Source organism: Vespa velutina, chromosome 6, assembly GCF_912470025.1.
Source record: "Vespa velutina chromosome 6, iVesVel2.1, whole genome shotgun sequence".
Classification (NCBI taxonomy): Eukaryota; Metazoa; Arthropoda; class Insecta; order Hymenoptera; family Vespidae; genus Vespa; species Vespa velutina.
In genome coordinates this window covers 6,591,214-6,615,394 of record NC_062193.1, presented here as the reverse complement: position 1 = coordinate 6,615,394, position 24,181 = coordinate 6,591,214, and the positions used below count along the sequence as shown (strand labels likewise).

Below are 24,181 nucleotides of genomic sequence, written 5' to 3'. Positions count from 1 at the left end.
CGCTTCGGCTAACTCGTAATAACTAACGCCCCGGCGGTCTGTGCATTAACTGCGGATTTATTGTAATTCTCCGCGATTGCTTTATCCACGAATTCGTATCCATAACCGCGGGCTTGTATTATCCGCGTATTTCGTCCATAATGCACGTTCGTGCAAATAGCATAGGTCGCATTTCGCGATTCCCAGAGACAACAATACATCGACTTCGTATCGATCAGTGCCTATGCGATTTCGAGCTATGATCATGTCTATTAAACAACTACATAACACGATAATGTTAATTACTTATTTTTCTTTTATCTCGAATTTATTTAATCATATATATATATATATATAGAAATCTCGATTTTTTTCTTTCTGTAATATCTTTTGCCTATTCTAATTTTTCTATTTGTTTTTCTATGTGTTTTTCTTTCTTTTTTTTTTTTTTTGCTTCTTTTCTTTTTTGAATGAGTTGGTCCTTTTTTGCGCGAAACGAAAATTCTTCCTTCGAAAAGCGAGTCTCGAGTTTTAACCCAAATACTATCCATGCGGCCGGTAAATGCTAGACATTTTAAAAGGTGATGGATGGCATCGCACCCCTGAGACTTAACCGAATAATAATTGTACGTTCAGGTGCAGGCGCGATAGAACTGCCAAGCTCGTTTCCACCCTTCCCTTCCTTTCCGATTGGTTATCCTTTGTTATGCCCTCCCATCGCATCTGCGTTTGTATATTGGCCTGTTGTGAAGCAACGACACGGTAACGCGTTATTTTCGTTATTCTTTCGAAAGGAATGTTTCCATTAGATCGTGACATAGAAACCTGATTTTTTTTTTTTTTTTTTTTTTTTTTTACTATATTACCTGACAAAGACAAGTACTCGAAATCATAGAGATACCCAATTAACATAATTTCGTAAAGCAATGATCTCTTCTATTGGAATTATTTTAATCGTCATAACAAAATCAATCCTTCTTTATTCTTTTAGTTGTGTTTGAAACTACTTCGAGAATTTAATGATAATGCGAAATCTCGTATCTCGTAGAGATATTTCCAAGTCGAATATTCACAACGTGGAGATCTAACGATGGTTGAGATAAAAATGAAAAAAAGAAAAGAAGAAAAAAAAAGAACAGAAAAGAAAAGAAAAGAAAAAAAGAAGAATAGAAAAGGAAAAAAAAAAAGAAAGGAAGAAAGAAATTACAGGAGGTACGTAAAAATGTGAACGTCCGTGACATGGATATAGAAACAACGAGACAACGCCGTTTGGGGGTACCAAAAGCATCGCAGGTGTATACTGTGAACACAACGAGACGCCCGTTATCTGGCTGAGCCGGAAAATGGGAAACGCGCGATGCAAATTGTACGCGCGAATCGAGCCTGTAATTATCACCTTGGCGTCGATCGCCGCACAAAACGGGACAATGTACGCATGTAGTATCCACGTATACGCACGTGCTCTCTCTCTCTCTCTCTCTCTCTCTCTCTCACTTTCTCTCTTTCTCTCTCTCTCCTCCATATACCGCAGCCACGCGCGTAAAGCATAACCGACCATAAACGTGGCCACGCAGAATGCCCGCTACACGAGGAACGAAATGACGCGAAAAATAGCCGCTTAATAGAGGAATATTGGCGGAAAGTGCTCTCCCGCCGCGTGATTATAATTATTTCGGCTCGGTAAATTGCCTCTTGACCGCACGAATTTTCGGTCGCACGCGCTGCATATACTACATTTGAATTTCCCGCTCTTCTGTTAAATCTCTCCAAACGTTTCCATTCTTTCTTGTATTATCAATCGCTAATGATAAATTATCATTTATCTCTCATTCCTTTCCTGACATAATACTTTTCGAATAATGGTTTTTTCATTCGTAATTTCGTAATTTTATTCGAACAATTAAATATGATAAAAAATATATGACTTGTGTATATTTTTTTACGATTTAAAGTTCTTCGAACTGAAACATTCGTAATCGTAAAGTTTAGATTTTCATGGAAAAAGTCTAATGCGACGCGAGTAGATAATGTCTGTCGTGCAAAGGAGTCATCATTCGCGTAGCAAAGTAGGGACGGACGGTCGTGCACGGCCACATATATTTGTCCTACCGGCTTATCGATGTTGTGACTCGATGATCCTCAGAGTACGAAACTACCACGCGAATCTTCGTTATCTAACCATGAAAAACACGTGATAAGTGATAAATTCGTTAAAAAAGAGAAAAAAAAAGGAAAAAAAAAGTAGATTAAAAAAAAAAAAAAAAGAAAAAAGATAGAACACAAGTTATTACAATGTAATAATTCAAAAATGAAATTCTTACACGAAAGAATTGAATAAGTGAGACGTGAACGATCAATTAATAGAAACGGACGAGGAAAACTCTTGAGAGATTTTATTTAAATGTAATTTTTTTTTTTTTCTTTTCTTCTTTTTTCTTTTCTTTGTACAATTTAAAGCCAACACCTAACATCCCGATTGTGTCGATTTGACGTTGGCTATTATTTTGAAACTTTTTCACGTGCATAAATAATTGAGACAGATTGATCCAGTTAAGAATCTATTCTTTTGTATGTTGAACGTATAGGAAGTTAAAGCGTGCACGTTAGGTGATAATGCAACTGTGTGGCAGAGGACGTGGCCACACGTTATATAGGAATTGGTGCATGGCGAACGGGGCAAAATAATCGGACGTCGAGAGTTATGGGGCGCGAACCGGCGGCCGGTTAATCAGCCACCGATAATTATCGACACGGGCAGTACATCACTCCCCTACCTAACCCTCCCCACAGCCCTTGCCGTCCTACTACGTAACGTCGGTTGCAGCACAGTTCCACCCTTCTGCCACCCCTCACGAACCGTTCGCAAAACCCCTTGCAACTTTCCCGCCCCTACCTACCTACCTACCTACCTATCACCCTCTCACTCTCGTTCTCGCACTCTCGCGGCGCCGTGACAAACGCATCGCCGATACCATCATTTATTTCGCAAATGTGCTGCAAAACTGCCGCTATTCATTTTCGGTCCAGTCGATTCAGTTTTCCGCTCGGAGAGTCCGATGCGGTGCCGCACGACCGCCTCTCCCTACCTCCTACCAACCCCCTCGATCGGTCTCTCGACGGTTTTATCGTTGAGCGATTTCTCCGCGGTGCATTTCGAACGTTGGATATCGCTTATCGCGTTACAAATCGAGGATCTTTCCCGATAGATAAGGACTTTAAGAGTTGGATCAACGTTAGATGAGATCTAACGTTTTTTCCTTTTTCCTTTTTTCTTCCTTTTATAAACAATCCCACGCGTACAATGATTAAACTTCACATTCTCATTCATAGTTTATTATTATATATTCACGTCTATTCATTTATAATCAATTCATTTATATCAAATATATTATATATAATCACTTTATATATATATATATATATGTGTGTGTGTGTATAAAGTGATTAAAAAAGAGAATGAAGAAAAAGTCATAGAGACTATAATTACTTACAAATAATTTGATCGTACTTGAAACGCGTTAAGAATTTCGCGATACGCGGATATCAAGTAAAGTAGCGCGCATGAAAGAGAAGAGAAGAAAAGGGAAGAGATGAGAAGGTAAGAGAAGAGAACGAAAGCGCATTAAATTCGAGAGCGAGCCGCTTGTTAGCAGAGGTTTAAATATGCAAGTGGTTGACTTAATTGCGAGAGTAGGTGCTACACTACGATCGGGCTTCTCTTCGTTCTCATGAAAGAAATCGACCGAGCTCTCGGTTTTGTTTAGACATCGTTAAACGAGCCACGAAAAGGCTAAGAGACCTCCCAAGAATTTTATACGCGAGATATAATCGTCGGAAAATAATGTAAATTTCTAAAAAGGTTTCAACGTGTTTCTTATGATTTTTCAGAAAAAAAAAAAAAAAAAAAAAAAGGGAAAAAAGGAAAAATTCTTATCCATTAGAGTTACGTGCTTTTTGAATTTCAATCAAACGATATCGAATTACGAATTTATTCAACGATCGTTCGAAAATGAAAGTCCAGTGTCTCGTGAATCGAAGGAACTCGAAAAGGGAACTCCTCCTGCCATTACTCAAAGATGGCATCGGAGTCCGGTGGTCTAATCTCGGCACATGAGACCTTAATGGGATTTTAAGGCGACGTGGCCACCTGCGTTCGTCGCAACCTTCAGCCTCGTTTGTCTTTCCTCTCGAACGTTTTCGCTATTTTTCTTATTGCCAAAGAACGACATCGCAAATCGTGTATATCTAATCAATAGACCGATATTTATCAATTCATTTATGCAAGAGATAAATATTACAATCAATGACTATAATAATTATATTCGTGTTACAGGGTTGGCGTCGCAAAGGCGCATTTCGAGAAACAACCACCGAGCAATCTCAGAAAGAGTAATTTCTTTCATTTCGTCATAGCACTTTACGATCGACACGATCAGCCGATCGAGATCGAAAGAACGTCATTCATGGGATTCGTCGAGAAAGATCAGGTAAAGTAATAGATATTTCGATTAATTTTAAACATTGACAACGTGTAAAGTTTCTCTTTTCTCACGATCAGAATAAAAAAAAAAAAAAAAAAAAAAAAAAAAAAGAACTAACGAACTTATTCTTTACCAATAATACTATCACCATTTACTCTTTCATAAAGTTGAATTGATTTTTCGTAATGTAAGCAACGTAATACGTATGCTTTATAAGATATTACAAAGGACAAAAGAAATAGTGAGAAGGGAGGAAAGAAAGTAGTAAAGTTCGCGAACGAGAAAGTAGAGAATTCGTATGTCGATTGCCGGTGAGAAGGGGAGGGGAGGGGAGGGGAGGGGGGGGTGGTGGTTTTCCCAAAGGACAAGCGGAAAAAGGAGACGAGGCCCTTTATGACATCGGGGAATATCGTGCGAGCGCACGCTTATCTCGATAATTGCCGTTTCCATTGGACGGGGGTATAAGGGGAAAGGGTGACGTCAAATATTAAACGGATCCTCATGTGTGTATACATATCGATAGTCCGTACGGCGGAAGCACACCTACCAGCTTTTCCAGCAATTAGTCGGACAGGCGAAAATCCATTGGCCGTTTGAGAAATGGCTGTGGAAGAACACGCTTCTCTACGCGTTCCTGTTCCTGGTCACGCGAAAGAGCACCGAACGACCGACGGAATAATAAAGAGTCGACGACGCCACCTACCCTTCCTCTGCCCTCCTCCCTCTCCTCCCCACCCCCCGTCCATTACCTTTTTTTTCTCCCTACGTATACCTTCCTTCCTTCGATCAAAGATTAGAAAAAGCGTCGCGCGAGACCGATAGGGCTCGGAGGATTATATGCGTTCGTTATTAAGCTTCGCTCGTGCATTAAATGTCCGCAATCTACAAATTACTTTGGAGCTTCTCGCCTGTTTCTATCTTCTTCTTCTTCTTCTTCTTCTTCTTCTTCTTCTTCTTCTTTTTTTCCTCTCTATCTCTCTTCATTTCTCTCTCTCTCTCTTTTTTTTTTTTACTTTTCTTTATTTCCCTCTCTCTCTCTCTCTCTCTCTCTCTCTCTCTCTCTCTCGTTTGTTCGTTTTCAAGTGTTATCAAATTCGTCATGACTAATCGTAGAAGGAAATTCATCCTTTTAATATATTATACGTTTATATTTATGTTCGTTCAGATATAAAGTCGAACGAAATACTTGATAGTAATTTTGTTAATGGCAAAAGAACCGAGCTCGGTTTTCACGTTGCAAACGATCGTTCCTACTTCATTTCTTCGTAATAAATAGTTACTAGAAAACGTTGCTCGTTACTACTAGCCACGAGCACTCAGATTTAATGGTCTCCTCGCGAATCGCTTCTTTCCATTCTTTCCAACCCAGACATCCGGTCGACTCCGAGTATATATAAATAATGGCTATTTGATTGAAGACTGGTTTTCTTCTCGCGACTTATCGCCAAGATCTCGCGTTCCCGAAAGAATGCTCTCGTACATGATACGAACGATTGTCAAGCGCGGTCATCATTACAGCTCCACTTTCTGTTGGTCAATTAGTATAGCTGTTTAAGGAAAACTCAATCGATAGCGGCGTCGATTCCGTTGCGTAAGAGAAATCGTTACGCCGGAATATAACGGGCGGACAAACGACTTTTCGGATTTGCCAGTGAGTCTCGTTGAGCTTTTCCTCTCTTTTCATCTGGGTAAAAATGGAGAAGACACGGTCTATGTACGCGGTTACCTACGTGACCATCGAACGAGAGAAAAAGAGAGAAATATATATATAAATATATATATATATATATATATATATATATATATATACGTATGGATGTCGATACGTTTACGAGAACTCTCGTGTTTTTCTCCCTTTTCCAGTTTTTTTCTCTTCTCTTGCACGATCGCCACGCCTGTCACGTTTGTGTAAGCTATCGGCGAATGTTGATTCTCGGATATGTTTATCCGTCATTTATCATAGACACGGTAGGTGGCTCGAAAGAACGGGCATCGTTAACATTTTTACGAATAAACGTCAAGAGCTTGGGATACACGTGTACGTTTAAAATGATGTGTCGCAAGCGACGACGAGAAAGATATCAATCGTATATACGGTATCTAAAAGGATATAGAGAAAAGGAAAGAGAAAAAGAAAAAGGAATAAAAAAAGAAAAAAAGAGAAAGAGAAAGAGAGAGAGAGAGAGAGAGAGAAAGAGAGAGAAAAATGAAAAAAAGAAAAAGGACAAATATTCGCATTCGTTCCCGCATTTGACGTGTTAATCTCTCTTGCTAACTTGTTTTCAAATGTTCTCCTTCGTTACCTACCAATGTCTTCTTTTTTCGATTTTCGAATTGTTTTGTTTTATTCGTAAAAAGAAAGATAAAAGAGAAGAAAGGAAAGAAAGATGAGGGGAAAAAAAAAAAAGAAAGAAAAAAAAATTCCGAAGAAAAATCGAAGAAAGATCGAAGTAATCACGCATCGATATAAATTGTCTATACGTAATACCAAAGCTTGACCTCCGAAATTCTCACTTTGCCCTCCAGGTATATCGTCGAAACTCAGTGTCTTCTCCTCTTTCCTCTAAACTATACCTATTCTCTATCTCTCTATCTCTTTCCCTCTCTCTCTCTCTCTCTCTCTCTCTCTCTCTCTCTCTCTCTCTCTCTTTCTCTTCGTCTGCTTCTACGCCTCAGGGTAACGAGGTGCACCCCCTAATAAATCTATCCGCCATAAATCGTCGACTAATTCGACAGGACGGCGCGTGGAGAGTCGGCTTCGTCCGTATGGAAGATCGTTGATTTAAGAACATCGAAAATTTTTCGTCTCGTCGACCACGTCTTCGCGATTGTTCCCTCCGATCGATGAATCTTCGAAACTTCTCTCACGAATCTCTTCTCGCACATTTCGCGCTTAACTTTTTCTTTTACCTGAATACGTAACACTCGTGGGTTACCATCTCTCTCTCTCTCTCTCTCTCTCTCTTATACACATAAACACACACACACAAACACACACACACACACGTGTATAATTCACGCGGCATGAACGCTCGTATCGCGTGGCCTCTCTATTAATTAGGGTCGTGAACCGTGACCATACATCAACCCCTCGTGGCCCGGTACACCTTGTCCTCCCTACCACCACCCTGCGTATCCTCCCTACCGATGATAGAAACATTTACATATTTTCCAATACTCGCGTTCAAATTTTTCATTAAATTCACGTTAGAAAAATCGTAACGTTAAATCGAGTTTGTTAATTAATACTCACGAAGATGTATTGTTTTATTTTATTTTTTTATTTCTTTTTTTTTTTTTATTTTTATAAAGTCTCATTGAAATCGTTCGATTTCATGTTAGTTAGCAAGCAATTGCTTTAATTTCGTTCAGAATTCTAAAGTGATCTTACGATTAGAAGAGATCCGAAGAACGATCCTGGTGAAACGCGAGGATAACGGTGCGTTTCTCGTACACGTGCCGATTCCCGGAAACGGGCGGCCTAGGTAAATACAGTGGTTCTCGCGTCTCATTCCACCTCCGGTCAGCTTTTTCTTCGTGTTTAATTAAAAAGTAGTCGTCGAGGTATATTAGAGAGAGAGTCGATCGGATAAACCGTGCGTATATACCTGATTAACGTCGCTCGTTAAATGGCCAGCGAATTTCGAGATTAATGGTCACGACGTTGATCTGCGACGTGAAATGAACGTTAATACGTGCTCGATGTTTACAAGACAACAACAACAACAATAACAACAACAATAACAACAACAATAAAAGAAAAAGAAAAGAGAAAGGTATATAATTAGGATAATTATCTGTCGAATCTACAATTTGTTTCGAAATTCTTTCTACCTTTTTCTCGATCAGTTCGAAAATTCTCAATTCTAATCATCGAATTAATTCGTCTACATAGTATCGATTTTTACTTAACCGTGAAACAAATGTAAACGCATCATCGATATTTTTCGTGGTAGACAACAACGACGACAACAACAACGATGACGACGACGACTACGACGACGACTACGACAACGACAACGACTGATCGTCATTAATAAAATGGAGCTTTTAGGAGCACGATACTAACATCGAAGGTCGTCGTAATTACGTTAATTCGACGTAAAATCGATCTCAACACGGGTGGTGGTTGTTCTAGCTCTCGGCGTTTGTGTCCACGAGAAGTTGCGGTCGTTCCTCAAAAAGTCATGCACGTGCGCGTAGGCAAGAAGAGAGAGAGAGAGAGAGAGAGAGAGAGAGAGAGAGAGTGAGAGAGAGAGAGAGAGTGGGTGGATAGTAATAGTAGTAGTATAAGTAGTAATAGTGGTAGTTGTTGTTGTTGAAAATGCATTACCGCGCGCTCTCGTGGCATATGGCAGGGTGCACGCATGACTCGTCAACGAGGCAGCACGATAATTATGCATCGCACGCCACGCGATACGTAATGGCACGGCTCTTACCGGCGCATCAAGAAATTAATAATTAGCGTGAGGTGGTAGACGGCTAGCCGTCTATCGTCATGGCGTTCCTCGTGATAGTAACGTTACGTCACAGTGCACTTAATTAAAAAGAGACACGAGTTAGAAGGGTCCTTCTCGAATCGAAGGATCCACCCATTTGCCATCTTATCTTTTCAACTGTCTTCTTTCTAAATCTTTATCTCCCAAGCGCATACGTAATGTAATCACATTATCGTATATACTTTCATGACGTTGAGCGCATATTTATTGTATCTACTGAAACGTGTTATTTCTGTTTCAGGAATCCGAGGGACAAAAGACGAACAATGGTATTCAATACAGTTTGCATCTGCTTTATTCGAACGGTGAGTTTCTCCTTTCTGTTTCATCATCATCAATTCTTCTTTCGTGAAATTCGAAATCGATTATAAATCTAATTTAATGGAACATAATCCATAGGCCTAATGAAATAACGATATGAGGTAAAATCAACGGGACAATATCATTGTTCTCGTAAGATATAAATAGAAGAACGTAAAAAGTCAGTGATCTCGTGAAATGTCTCGAATCGATCGGCAAACCATCCGCAAGCGTTCTTGCTGAGTGACGAAAAGGAAGAGGGTGTTGAAGGAAGTAGGAGTAGTAGTAGGAGGAGGAGGAGGAGGAGGAGGAGGAGGAAGAGGAGGATAAGGAGGAGGAGGATAAGAAGGAGGAGGAGAAAGAGAAGGGGAAGGGTGGTTTGGCTTGGTAGGAAACGAGTACGTAATAGCCCCATTCGAAGCGACGATGACGGGCCATCAACATTCCATGCGGACACCCGGTCTCTTAGGGCCGCTAAAAAGCTCAGGAACTTTGGTGGCTGCGGCCCGCAACAGAGACATATTTTACGTCACTGCCTCGGCCACCAGGGCAAAAAGGTTTCAGCTTCCGTTCTGAAGAAGCTGGATGCGTGTGTACAGCGAAGTGGTTCTGCGCGAAGCGTGTAGGGGACGAAGGGACGACGAAGGGAAGGAAGAGAGACAGGTCGAAGGGAGTGACCGATGGAAAGAAAGAGAGCGGATGAAGAAGAAGAGAGCCGAACGATTTGGAGGTGGTCCTGCTGGAGAGCATCCGGACAAACAGTAAGACTGGCTAGTAGCAGACCCTTAAAAACGAGCTCGTATTATGAACATATTAAAAAGGGGTCTGTAAGGCGCTATCCACGGGACTCCGTCGAGAGAGTTTTTCACTCCATATACGCCATCTCAGATCTGCTCCAGCAGCCTCCAACAGTAGATATCCGTTGGGCAACCTCACCGGAGCCCACTTTATCCTTCCTTTCGTTTCTTTCTTTCTGGTTTCTTCTTCTTCTTTCTCTTGCTCTGTTTCTCTCTTTCTCTTTCTTTCTCTCTCTCTCTCTCTCTCTCTCTCTTTCTTTTCTTCTTGCTCATCGGGTGTTCTTTCTTTTCTCCTCGTCCGTCTTTTCCTTGCCTCCATACCACGGTTCTTCTTGTCCCTCGACTTCGGGATCCGATCAATCAATGCGAGATTTTTGCGTTGGCAGGCCTGACTGAGGGGCCGCCCTGCCATCTATGGGCACTAAAACGTGTTGCCAACATCGCGAACAAGAAACAACTAACTGTTGCAAAAGTAAGGAATATCAACGAATCTCGCCCCTTAAAGATCTCGCGATCCGTTCTCCACCTCCACCTTCTTTCTTTTTACTACTTCCTTTTTTCTTTCCCTTTCTCTCTCTCTCTCTCTCTCTCTCTCTTTTTCATCAAATATGACGGTCTCTTTCTGTGAGATTTTGAAAAAGATCGCGAACAGAGTCGGCAATCAGAGAGAACTGTGTTATTGAACTGGATTGGCAACTTTCGTATTGTCATTGGAAAGTAATTGGAAAAGAATGCTGAAGAAAAATGTCGATTGTGAAAATTTTATATCTTTAGACAAATCAATGGTGAACGATACCTTTTATAATCGAATCTTGTTGATATGAACCCATGCATATGATTTATAGAACAAGACACACGTACACACATATGAGAGAGAGAGAGAGAGAGAGAGAGAGAAAGAGATCGGGATCGTTTGTAATCCAACATTCGGCTTTATAAAAGTTTCATGCACGAAATGCACTCGGCGTGCTCGCATGTTTCTCTTCTCCTCTCTTTGGAAGAGTAGAGGAAGAAGGACGAGGAGAAGGAGGAAGAAGAGGAGGAGGACAAATTGGCTTGGATCTTCGCGACTGCCGACGATGAACGTTCGTCAGAAGTCACCAGAAGGCACCAGAAGGTGTCTGCGTGTCATCACCAATTTTCTCTGTCTCTCTTTCTATATCGCCCGGTCGGTCACTCTTCTCATATACCAATAAATCTATAATTAAATATTAAATAAGGAGCGCAGACTGCCGTCACTCGCTGACGGCAGAGCCTCTCCATATCGGGTCCTTGCCCTTTTTGTCATCTCGATTCCCTCCTTCTTTCCACTCTCCTACCATGCACCGTTCTTCTTCGTTCTGTTCGATTTAAGAGCGGGAGAGAAAGAAAGAAAGAGAGAGAGAGAGAGAGAGAGAGAGAGAGAGAGAGAAATAAAAACGGAAAAAGAGAAACAAGGATAGCTTTCGTCGGCGAGACACGGAGGAACGATCGGAACGAGATATCCAGAATGAGAGAGAGAGAGAGAGAGAGAGAGAGAGAGAGAGGAGAGGAAAGAGAAAAGAAGACGGCTTGTCTCGTTCTCCTCTGAACGTACTAAGGAATATGAACTCGAGTAATAAGACAACGAAGGACGATTAAGGATAGAGGATCGATCGGTAGGATATAGAATCGCACGAATCGTAGGACTTCTTTTTTTTTTTTTTTTATTTTTATTCCTTCCAAGAGAGACAGAAAAGAAGAAAAAAAAAAAAAAGGAAATAGTTTCTTTTTCGATTCTTACCTCCCTCGAACTTGGTCGCCTAGTTATGCTAATGCATCCTGACGAAGACTTATCTGCCTCTGAGACAGCACAGCGGGATACGACACTCGATTCCTCTTCTTATCCAACTTCTTCGTCATGTTACTTCGCTTTCAATGTTAGACTGTAACGCTCAACGAACACGATCGCGATTTGCTCTACGGAATGCTCGCAATGCCGAGCGTTTACTATCAAAGAGAACTCGTTAATTATAATTCGATGATATATTTATGTCGTTCGATGGTTTTGCACTGTGAATCAAACATTCGTAGAATTTCGTGCAATCTTTTGATCCAATTCTTTCTTCGTTTCGGATCAATATACGTAGGAATTAAAAAAAAAAAGAATAGTACGTCAAAAGTGTGTTTCGTTTTATCAGAAGGAAAAAAAAAAAAAAGAAAAGAAATAAATAAATAAAGAAGAAGCAAATCGTGAGTACGTATAAGAAATCAAAATGAGAAGACCAAGTTAGTTTTATAATATAAAAAATAATTTTCAAGAACGATTAAATTGAGACACTTATTACGGCACACAACACGAAACGATTACACGATCTAAGAGATTATCCCTCTTTGAGAACTTTTTCTTCTTATACATTATCATGAATTATGAACGATAGCAAGTGCAAACGATCGATCGGTTTTAGTTTCCTTTCGGCATTGGTAAATCCTTAGACGAGGGCGTAGGTACGTATCTACGCGCGTAAACCGGAGTATAGATACGAAGGTAACTTCCGGTAAAGCCGCGACGCTTTCTCGAGGTAATTTGTGAGCTAGTTTCGAGCGGAGTATCGTAATCCGTAGTAACGTTATGCGGCGCGGACTCTCTAGTCCGTATCTCCCGGCGGGTCCTAGGAGTCTTATGTTGGGATTACTCGGCTTACCGGACACGCGAGGCCGGAAGCCACGCAGGGTGTCTGTCCGAAATACTCCCTGGGATTATTCCCTTCGTAGAGAAGGAGAAGGAGAAGAAGAAGAAGGAGAGAGAGAGAGAGAGAGAGAGAGAGAGAGAGAGAGGAAGAGTTTCTTGAAGTCTCAAGAAAGGCCTTCGACTCGATATGTAATGTTTTTAACGATTACGAACTTCTTCGAGTATCTTCGACTTTGAGAAAAAAAAAAGATGAAAAAGAAAAGAAAAAGAGAGAGAGAGAGAGAGAGAGAGAAAGAGAGAGAAAAGGAAAAAGATCGATATATAGAGGAAAAAATTTCTCTCATCGGTTTAAAATGACCAACGTCGGTAAACGTCCTAGTCGTACGAGAATCCTGCTAGCCGTGGCATCGTTTTGCCGTTTCAGGTACATCTTGATGGCATCGATACATCTAGTAAAACATTATATACTTTCTGTGCCGCCTGTTGTCATCTTCGAGCGTGACATAATAACGAGAATCGATTTTACCTTCTCCATAATAATTATATCGTGGAATGACTGATAGAATATTGGAAGAAATATGAACGGAGAAGTATACGGAGGGGAAAAAAATAAGAGAGAGAGAGAGAGAGAGAGAGAGAGAATAAAAGAGAGAAAAAGAGAGAGAATAAATAAGAAATCGTACTTAAAAGATGGATGTTCGAAAAAAGAAAAATTGTATTCGATAGTGTAACGATTTAACAGGAATTTTACATAAGGATTAAGCAAGAATAAAAGAAGAGTAGTCGAACGAAGCGGTCTTTTCTCTCGTTAGAGAGAAAGGGGAATACAACGAAATTCTGAGAAGCTCGACCGCAAAGGGAAACGCAACTTTAAACGAATTAACGCTTTACACGTGCACGAATTTTTCCCTCCTTTGCTATGGCCGCATGCATGGCGATCGGAGTCCTTTTCTCTGTCCTTCGTCTTCTACGCATCGCCGTTGAGTTCGTACTTTTGAAGGCTCGAAGTCACGGGGCAGGGTCGCGTGCAAAAAAGTACAGGGAGATTGTGCATACTGCGTGGTCCCATGGGGCGGCGACCGATTCCTCCTCCGTTCTCGTCGTCGTCGTCGTCGTCGTCGTCGTCGTCGTCGTTGTCCTCCTTCTTCTCTTCTCCCTCCTCTTTCTACCTCTTCCTCCTCCTCCTCCTTCTCTTTCTTCTTTTCCTTCTTCTCTTCCCCATCTCCTCCTCCTCCTCCTCCTCCTCCTCCTCTTCTTCTTCTTCTTCTTCTTTTTCTTCTTCTTCTTCTTCTTCTTCCTCCTCCTCCTCCTCCTCGTCGTCGTTGTCGTCGTCGGCCTTAAATGCTCCTTAATATGCACTTTTTTCCCGGCACGCGCGGAAGGCCCTTTCGGCGGCGCCAAACTTGTCAGAATTTGAACACGTTTCCGTATTCGTCGCATTCGCCGCGTCGCATTCGACGCAAATTCCTGCACGCGGCCGATCTTAAGGTAATGGGACCCTTCTTGCACATTCTTCAACTACGAAAAAAGGTTGACTTGCAAACCCGCGCTGGAATAAGCAATCGAGATACCCGAGCCTTTCGTTATTCATATACCCCGAACCCGACGACGATCTTGAAATTCTTCAATACGCAGAAAATAGAACTTATATATCTCTATATCTTTTGTTTGTTTTTTTTTTGTATTGTTTCAGGAGTGAGGCAGGTGCAAAACATCTTCGTCAGGCTTATCGACTCTGCGACGAAACAGGTGAGCTTACGTCCATATATACATGAAAATTCTTATCACAAAAGTATTTTAACAATTTTTATTATACATAATGTCACGTATATCGATTGATTAACATTAATCTATATATATATATATAGATTAATGTTAATTATTATATATATATATAATATATAGATTAATGTTAAACTAAATATATATGATCTGAAACCTTTAAAATGATGTCCTTAGATCACGTCTAAAATAAATTCTTTTGTAAAATTTTGTCATAACTAAGTATTTATTTATGTATAAATATTGATAGTATGAGATTTATAAGCGCGTAATAGGTAAAGAATGAAGAATATTTATATATATATATATATATATATATACATACAAAGTCATTACGTTTTTATATATATTGAACGTAAACATATCGTCGTAACAAGTTTCGGAACGAATAAGAACAAAGAAAATCGTGAAAAGGGAGAGAGAGAGAGAAAGAGAGAGAGAGGGGGGGGAAGAGTAGGTACAAAGCAAAAGGATAGTAGAGTTTGTTCGAGGACGTTTCAAGAGCTCGTCGCGTTTCGTTAGGCAAACGCGCCGGCGTGCGGTGCTCGAAGGGCGAGAAAACTTTCGGTTAGAAATCGTCGGGTGCCGTTATCATCTCGGCTACAAGCACTTAATTTTCCGGGGGGTTGCCTTCGCCACCCTTCAAGAAAGGAGGTAGGTACCCAGGCAGCAGCCAACAGCCACTGTCCCATCCCGTTATCTGCGCCACGTGGCCGAACCCTGCGCGCACGAGCCACGAACCACGTGTTGTGAGTAAGAGAAAGAGAGAGAAAATGTGTATGTGTGTGTGTATAAGAGAGAGAGAAAGAGAAAGATCGTTCTCCACTCTACTCTATTCTACTATACGCAGGGCCGTACCTAGAATCCCTACATCGTAGATAGCATCAGAGGCATCACGAGCGAACGCAAATACGCGTACGGATTTTCTATCGGAGGCGAGAAGGGTTCCTTTGTCCTCTTTTTCTTTCTCTTCGACCCTAAGCTTCGTTCCTAGATTAGAATTTGATACTTTGTGTATGTATTTTCTCAACGTAGTTGTTTTGTAATACGACGGATAACAACGATGAATTGTTCTTCTATTTACTAGTTTCCACGTTATATTTTGTTTTCTATCTCAGATTGAGATAGAAAAAGGAGTGAGAGAAAGAGAGAGAGAGAGAGAGAGAGAGAGAGAGAGAGAGAAGATTTTTGAGTTTGCGAATGATTTTATTTCGTGCGGTGTGATACTGCCTAAGTGCCCACAGACGAGAGTTCATCGTTTTAGTAGATTAAATCATTTCGGGGTCGGTCGGTTACGAAGGTAAGAAGAGCAAGAAGGAGTCGGCAGAGGACGAAAGAGGAGTAATAGAAGGAGGAGGAGGAAAAGGAGGAGGAAGAAGAGAAGAACGGGGTCGGGGGAACCATAGCCGATGTTAGTTTTAGCTGATTAAATTACTAAGCCACGGTGGCCTTGCGCCGGCAGAGACCGAGTCCTCGATTCGCGATCCATTCCTTTTATTAATCGGATCCGAGCGGTCCCGGACTTGGTATCAGCCATAGAAAACGAGAAAACGGAAGAGAGAAATAGAGATAGAAAGAGAGAGAGAGAGAGAGAGAGAGAGAGAGAGAGAGAGATGAAGAAAGAAAGAATAAAATATAGAGATAGTTAGGTACATATCGACACGGTCGATTCGTTCTCGAAGGACAGACATCGCGCTAATTATTAAATAGATTACTTTTACCGTAGAAAAGAAGTTTAAATAATAAGATAGATAAATTATTCGTGGGACTCTTTTCGGTTCTACGGTGCGATCGAATTATCGATATTTCGAGAAAGAAAGAAGATCGTTTGAGAAGGAAGAAGCCGGTCCAATCTTGAAGAAGAAGAAGAAGAAGAAGAAGTAGAAGGAGTGAGGAGGGGGGCCGAGGGAGGGGAGAGAAACATGCTCGTTGAAGAAAAAGAAATCAAGAAAGAAAAAGAGTAGGAAAGATAGAAATGGTAGAAATCGAAAACGAGAAAGGTGCAATTTATACATCAAAGCCTCGATTGAAACGCGCGTCTACGGTCGTTGCGTCAAAGCAAGAGGAAGACATGTATGCGCGAAGATCGATACGTAAACGTGTAAGTGAAAGAGTAGATGGATGTATACCCGTGGCATTTGTCGAGGGTCCATGGCGCAACAACCCGCTCGAAGTGTTTGGCAAATTCAGATCAACTGTATATTTTTATTATTCCACGCTATGCTATCTCACTACTCGCATGGCTTCTCTCTGTTTCTTCCTTTTATCATCCTTTTTCTTTTTTCCTTTTTTCATCCCTCCCCCCTTCACTTCCCCCCTTACCCCCGGTCCCTTTCCTTCTTTTTCGTTTATCGAGCATTACAATGGTAAAATCTACACGCTCTACTTGACTTAATAACAGATTAAAAAACAACATTGAGAAGAGGTAAATCTCGTGGATCATCAAGTTTTGAAAATGTTTGTTAATGGTACTCAAACAGAAAGTCAGAAAATAGAAACGAACGCGTCAATGATCGTGCGACAAACGTTATATGTTGTTAATTGTTCGGGTTATTTTTTTCTTTTTTTGTATTTCTCAAAAAAAGAAAAAAGGAACAAAAAAAAAAAAGAAAAAAGAAAGAAAAAAGGAAAAAGAACGTTAATCCATTCAACTTGAGAAAATTTGCGTCTCGCAAATCACGTTTAAAAGGAACCAAAGAGAAAGAGAGAGAGAGAGAGAGAGTTTCTTCTGCTCGAAGAAATCAAGTTTGCTCGGTTATAAATCCGCAATAATTGACTCTCGTTAAAGTTTCGATTCAACTTATGAATATCTTTGTGTTTTCCCTTTTAGAAAGACCTTTCATGATTTTTCCACTTTCCTCATTCCCGTTGAAATTTCGCAAAAAATACGAGCCGTTCTCGCGGCGAAAGACGAGCTTCATGTCGGCCAAATAACGCTAACAACGTATGCTTTTAAGCATTCGTGAACGGGCATACTTCCGGGTACTCGAGGGTTAGAGTGAGAGGGAGAAGATAGACAGAGACAGAAAGAGAGAGAGAGAGAGAGAGAGAGAGAGAGAGAGAAAGAGAAGGGGAGAAAGATGGAGAGAAAGAGAAAGAGAATGAAGCGAATGCGCTTTTTTCGCGGGATTAAAAATGCTAAATGGTAATTAGTTCCGGAGATAAAAAAGCATTTACAGGACGCGGCTACGGTAGAAGCAGAGAACCGTACGCGTAGCCGTTACTTTAAATGAATGAACAACAGGAAATTGTAGCTAACCCCTTTAAGCTCCAACTTCCAGCGTAGTTGCTACATGAGCGAGTGCATCGCTTTTCTCTCTCTCTCCTTTCTCTCTCTCTCTCTCTCTCTCTCTCTCCTATTTTTTCTCTTCTCTTCTCTTTTTTCTTCTTTCTTTTCTTCTTTTTTTCTCTCTCTTTCTCTCTCTCTCTCTCTCTATCTCTCTCTCTTCTTCTTCTTTTTTCTACTTAATGCAACAACGGCTTGGATACGCGGAGATTGGCGAAAATCGATTACGATGATTCCCTAGAAAAATCTAATAACCCGAGTAGTCTTATTTCGACTTTCGAAGAAGAGTAAGAAGAAGGAACGTGATAAAAAACACGAATGATAGATCAGAGGATTTATAAAATTTCTACGATCTATGATATTAGATCGATGTTACGTTGACGTAGATTTTGAGTATCGATAAATCTATAGTACCATATGATATCGAATCGGAGTAGGAAGAGTGGCCATAGACTAATACTGAAATATGAGTATTTAAGCGTAGATTAAGGAAATAATAAGTTCGAGATAAGTTAATCCCGGTTAGATAAGGAAAGAAAGAAAAGAGGAATGGAAGAGTAGAGTGGAGACTCCCGTCCATCGTACGAAGGGTGAAGAGAAAGGCGAGGGTGCGAGGGTAATATTGTATGCATGTTGTTCGTCGGCGTGTATAGGGGGACTCGGGGCTAAGGGGGTCGCGTTCGTACGCTACGTCGATAGAGAAAGGGATTCCCAGGGGACTTTTGGAATCGATTCGGGATGGAAATCATTACGGCAGATTTGAATGACTATCTTCGAATTTATCTGCACGCTTCTACGTTGCTCTTCTTCTTGCTCCTCTTTTCTCTCTCTCTCTCTCTCTCTCTCTTTCTCTCTCTATCTCTATCTCTCTCTTTCTCTCTGTCTCGTTTTATTTTACTCTTCTTCTTCTTCTTCTTCTTCGTCATCTCGTATTCGTCGTTTCGCATTCGAGAACTCCGTCAAAACGACATTTACGATTTTATTGCAAGAGAATCGGTTTCTTTCTTTCTTTCTTTCCTCGTAAGACGTCGTTTCGCTTAAAGTTACTATACAAGAAGTAAATCCAGTTTATATTTATCCAACAACATCCTGGTTAATCTTTCATTAATTCTTGTTTGTTTCGTATACGCGACATTTTATATTGGCGATATGAACTTTCGAAATCGACACGATAGGATTATAATTATCGATTATGGACTCGCTTCTATCGTTTGATATTTAAATTGACCTTTTGAGAATTCGTCTACCAAGAACACGTTGCGTTTGTAATGACTCGAGAACCTTTGACCTTTAGTTGTGGATCGTTTGTGTATACACACACACACACACACACACACACATATATATATATATATATATATTTTTTTTTTTATCGATTTTATTATAAAGATATCGAATGTGAGTTCCGAAGGGAGATAGAATCGAGCATAGTACAACGATAATTATACTTTATATTAGATGTGATCTTAGATGCACTTATTGCTATAATAATCATCATCAGTTTAGATACGTGAGAATTATTTTATTATGTTTTATAAGAATTTCAAACAGATACGTAAAATATAATAAAAGTGCTCGAGAATTTGTTCGAGCACGATCGCTATTAGTCCTCAGCAAGTAATTCCCACGGGAATTAAATGGAAAGAGGGAGGACCCAGTCAGCGATGGGACCGGGAGAGTCTCGACGGAAGAAAGGCCCCCGTGGGGCCAACGCTGACTGGTCGCACCCCCAGGACGTGTCCTCTGCGTCGTCGACAACGACGACGCAGAGGACGAGGACGACGACGTAGCCTACGACCTCTTCCTCTTTCGCTTACTTTACCCCTCGAGACACTCGCAAACATAACCGCTGTGCCGCGATATTCTACACTAAAGAGAGAGAGAGAGAGAGAGAGAGAGAGAGTGAGAGAGAGTGATAGTAAGTTTTCTTTCCTTCCGGGACCAACAACTGAGAAACTCTCTTTTGGGACCCATTCGTCGACAGTTAGCGTTACTATTCCGATAAAAAAAAAAAAAAGAAGTCGATAATTCTGAACGTCTCAGTATGTTGCTACATGAAAAAGATATAAGAGATAAACGATTTTTGAAGAGGTAAGGTAACGCGGTAAGTTAATTCGAATGGTTTCGTGACTTTGCGATGATCGATCTCTCGATAAATATCTATATCCTGTATATACCCGGAGGAGAGAATAAATACTTTTGCGCGAGAGTAAAAGAGAGAAGAGAAAAAGAGAATGAGTATGCGTGTGTGTGTGTGTGTGTGTGTGTGTGTGTATGTGAAAGAGAGAGAGAGAGAGAGAGAGAGAGATAACTAGCAAGCGAGTAAAAGTAATTGCTCGAAATTGTTGGCAAGTACGCGCTAGGAAGGGCAGAGTATACTAAATAAAACAGTTATAGCGGCTCGGTAATAGGTGCTAAGCAAATAATATCGCATGTCACTTGCGTGAGGTTCGCGTGCGCTCGCGCGCTCACGCTCAACGCTCACACAAACTTACACGACCTAACATAACGAATAATAATGTTACGTGTTTAACCGACGATTATTTGACGCGTTGTTGCGTTACTGCTACGTACATGTGCGTACGAGATAAATAGAGAGAGAAAGATAGAGAGAGAGAGAGAGAGAGAGAGAGAGAAAGAGAAAGAGAGAGAGAGAGAGAGAGAGAGGGCTATATAAAAAGACGGATGATCATCGTGCCATGCAATTTGCTTCAATTTCTTCGAGAAAATGGTGATAAAAGAGGGAAGAAGAAGAAGAAGAAGAAGAAGAAGAAGGCGTAGATGGAAGAAAAGAAAAAAAGGAATAGAGAATCGGAGGGGGGAGGGTGGGGGAAGTAGAAAAAAGAACGTTTTGTCGAGCCTCTAGCAAACTCATGTAAGTGCGTCGATGTTAAGTCGAGATAAAATATCTAGATAAAATACCGCGGAAGCTTTAAGGAGGAAAAAGAGAAGAGAAAAGAAAAAAAAAAAAAAAAAGAAAGAGAGAGGAGAAAAATTAAGAATTAAAAATTAAAAAGAAAAAGAATGACAAACGAAAATGATCTGAATCCATAATCTCGCGTAAAAAGAAAAGAAAGAGAAAGAAAAGAAAGTATTAAAATAAGGAAAATAGAATAACCTATGAGAAACCTAGATGAATCGAATAGTCGAAGCATAGGACGTGGAAGCGCGGACTCTTATCTCCTAACAGGGGTTAATACGTATAAGGCGAACACTTATGTTAATTATTCGAAGTACAAATAAGTTCGCATGTCGTTCGGCTATTAAAACTCGTTACGAGCGACGGACACGTGAAACTCTCTCGCGTCTACTCACGATAGGATATTTTCATTCTTCGTTTTTTCCATCTTCGTATACCCCCCTTCTTAACTTTACTCTCTCACCCTTCTCTACCCCCCCCGCCCTGTTTTTCTCTCTCTCTCTCTCTCTCTCTCTCTATCTCTCTCTTTCTCTTTCTCTTTCGTATTTACTCTTATTCCTCTATTTCCCGCACGGGCTTCCCTACTTTTGGTAAAGTGGTATCACCCTCTCCCCGATTTAGGTAACGGGTATATGCTATCAGGGGCACGAGTTTGCGTTGCAATTCGGTTATTTTGTTCGTATAAATATTTGATGCTGTTTTCAAAGTCGCACCTAGTTGCGCGGGAAGCGAGGATAAGCATGTTTGACGTGTTTATTAACTACTGTATCTCTCTTTCTCTCTCTCTTCTCTCTCTCTCTCTCTCTCTCTCTCTATCTATCAATTTCTTTATTTATCTCCTTTTTCAATACTCTATCCTCTTTTACTTAATTCCAAAATTCGCAGATGCTCGATTATATGTTCGATTGTTCCTTCAATTAGATGTCTTTCTTGAGAAAAAGAAGAAAAAAAATAAAAAAAAAAAAAAAAAAAAGAATAAATAAATAAAAAGAAAAGAAGAAGAAGAAAATGGAAAAGGACGAGGGAAAAAAAGGGGCGGGAAATTCGAATCAGTTATTCAACGTTTACAGATCTCTCTTTTTCTCTCTCTCTCTCTCTCTCTCTCTCTCTCTCTTTCAGTGAGATCAAAGGAGGAAAGCTATCCGTTCGCGCTTTATTATTCGTTGGTTAATCCGTACTAGGCACCCTCCTTCGTGAGTGCATGAATACAGGCAACAACGTGTTGTCATTAAATAAAAATCAATCAGGAGGTAGTGAAGGAGGCTTAACGGATTTGCTTGTTCCGCCCACAGCTTAGTCGTCCTACTCGGGATGCATTGGTTAGTCCCTTTTCGATCGTGTAAAATCGACGCGCTAGTGTCTTCTCAATGGGTCGTCGTCGGTCCTTGAGTTTTACGGAAAATCTCGTAACTCACTAACAAACGACATTTTCTTTTTTTTTGTTTCAGGCGATCATGTACGAAGGACAAGACAAGAATCCTGAAATGTGCCGTGTCTTACTGACGCACGAGGTAATGTGCAGGTGAGTGTCGTCATTGAAGATTTTTTTATACTTTTTTCTTTTTTTTTTCTTCTTTTTTTTTTTTTTTTACTTACAAACGAAAATAGAATATCTTTTTTCCCTTGACTGACTTGAGTCGAATCGATTATGCAAGAAGAGAGAGAGTAACGTTCGGTCGACCTTCGAAGGAGCAACTTTTTTACGAGAGGGTGGCTATCTTGCCGAGAACCATCGTACACTCTCGCGTTACCTGCTTTACAAGGTCGCACATACACTTAGATATTCACGCGGATCGAGTCTATTCGTTCTCTCTTTCTCTCTCTTTCTCTCTTTCTCTCTCTCTCTCTCTCTTTCTCTACGAGCACCCTTCTTGCGGCGACGAGCCATAAACGTAACGAGGCATACGGGGTTGCAGTCGTTCTTCAGGGGGGTGGTGGCTGACTCATTGACCCATGGGATTTTGGCAGCACCATCTCCCACTACCTTCACAATCCTCCCTTCCTCTCATCCGATCCAAGTTTCAAGAGGGTGCGGGTTAGTTTTTAGACGATCTGAAAACTTTTGACAACCCGGGACCTGTTTGTCCCTTCGCCATTTTTCTTCGCCTTCGTGACAAAAGTCAAGAAACAAATCGTTCTTACATATGCGAAATATTATATATATATATATATATATATATATATATATATATCAATGTATTTATTTTTATGATTTCAGTCGGTGTTGCGATAAGAAGAGCTGCGGTAACAGAAATGAGACACCGAGCGATCCAGTGATCATCGATCGGTGAGTTCGTCTACTTTGATTACACTTGACAAAAGTATTACTTACCTATGTTCAACTGAACAAAAGACTAAGTTTCAAGGATCATTATCATAACCGAGTATTCTCTTATCCGTCTACTTGTCAAACAAGAAAAGACGTGTTAGTCGCGATAACGCACCGACTTGCCTTTTCCAAGATATTTAGGCACGCAAAATACGTTTCGTACGAGGTGTTGCGAGTACTCGGAAAAGGACGGAAGAGTAGTCGAATACTCTGGGTGTACTTGTATCGTCTCCTTCCACCGTCTTGTGCCTTGCTTGCCCGTTTTCAAGATCTCTCTCTCTCTCTCTCTCTCTCTCTCTCTCTCTCTCTCGTTCTTTCTTGTTCTCTCTCGCTCTTTCCCTCTCAGTATCTATCTCTATCTTTCTCCTGAAGCTCTTCCTCTCTCGTAGCTTGGCTAACATGAGAGTAGTAGTAGGGTGAGCCTGGTATCTGAATAGGCTATAGAGTGTCCTGAGATAGGAACGGTAGGAAGGAAGAGGTTTCCCGCGGGACTCGGGCCGAGATAGTCTTCAGGAGGACATCTTGCGCTCAGAGGTGCTCAACTCTCGACTTCGATACCAACCTTCTTCCTTTAGAAGAGCTTCTTCATTCACATCCGAAGGATATTTTCTAGGCGTTCCTGACAGGTAAAAGCCTCCTTTAGGCTCGATGTTGTAACTATTTTTCCGTAGCAGAGAAAATCCGGGATTTAATGTCATCGAAACGTCGAGATACTTTATTTACGATTTGCCAAGTTAAAAGGTAGATCACAACGAAAACGAAATTAGACTTTTCGTTCGTTCCCATAAAGCCGACCTGCTTTTTTTTTCGGCTATTACAAGAATGGAAAAGAAAAAGAGAGAGATCATATTACGTTGGTAAGCGGTTGATTTCGATGATGAAACGAGTTACATATTTCTTCCCCCATCCTCTCGACTGCGATCGAACAGGCCGATAGAAAAATTAATCTCGCAAAATGCTCTCGTATGAGGGTAGAAAACACGCACGCACCTAAGCAAGCAAACAAGCAAGCTCTCTCTCTTTCTCTTTCTCTTTCTCTCACTCTCTCTCTCTCTCTCTCTCTCTCTTTTTAACAGAGTAGTACGGTGTGCAACGTAAGTGCAACCGCATTGTGGTCGCGTGTCGCGTCGACCACCGACCCTCTCGGTCGGCAGATAA

General features: G+C 40.9%; 1 protein-coding gene across 6 annotated transcripts in view; it reads left to right on the top strand.

The window, feature by feature from the left end:
* Positions 1-24,181, top strand: part of LOC124949847 (transcription factor collier) — an 82,351-nt gene that overhangs the window by 5,722 nt on the left and 52,448 nt on the right. For all 6 annotated transcript variants that reach the window (XR_007101178.1, XR_007101179.1, XR_007101180.1 and 3 more), the window contains exons 2-6: positions 4,313-4,466; positions 9,201-9,264; positions 14,400-14,455; positions 22,143-22,216; positions 22,913-22,981. Coding sequence is in view for 3 of the 6 variants with exons in the window: in XM_047495579.1 (XP_047351535.1) it covers positions 4,313-4,466; positions 9,201-9,264; positions 14,400-14,455; positions 22,143-22,216; positions 22,913-22,981 (417 nt within the window). In the remaining 3 variants the exon portion in view is untranslated. The remainder of the gene's footprint in view (positions 1-4,312; positions 4,467-9,200; positions 9,265-14,399; positions 14,456-22,142; positions 22,217-22,912; positions 22,982-24,181) is intronic.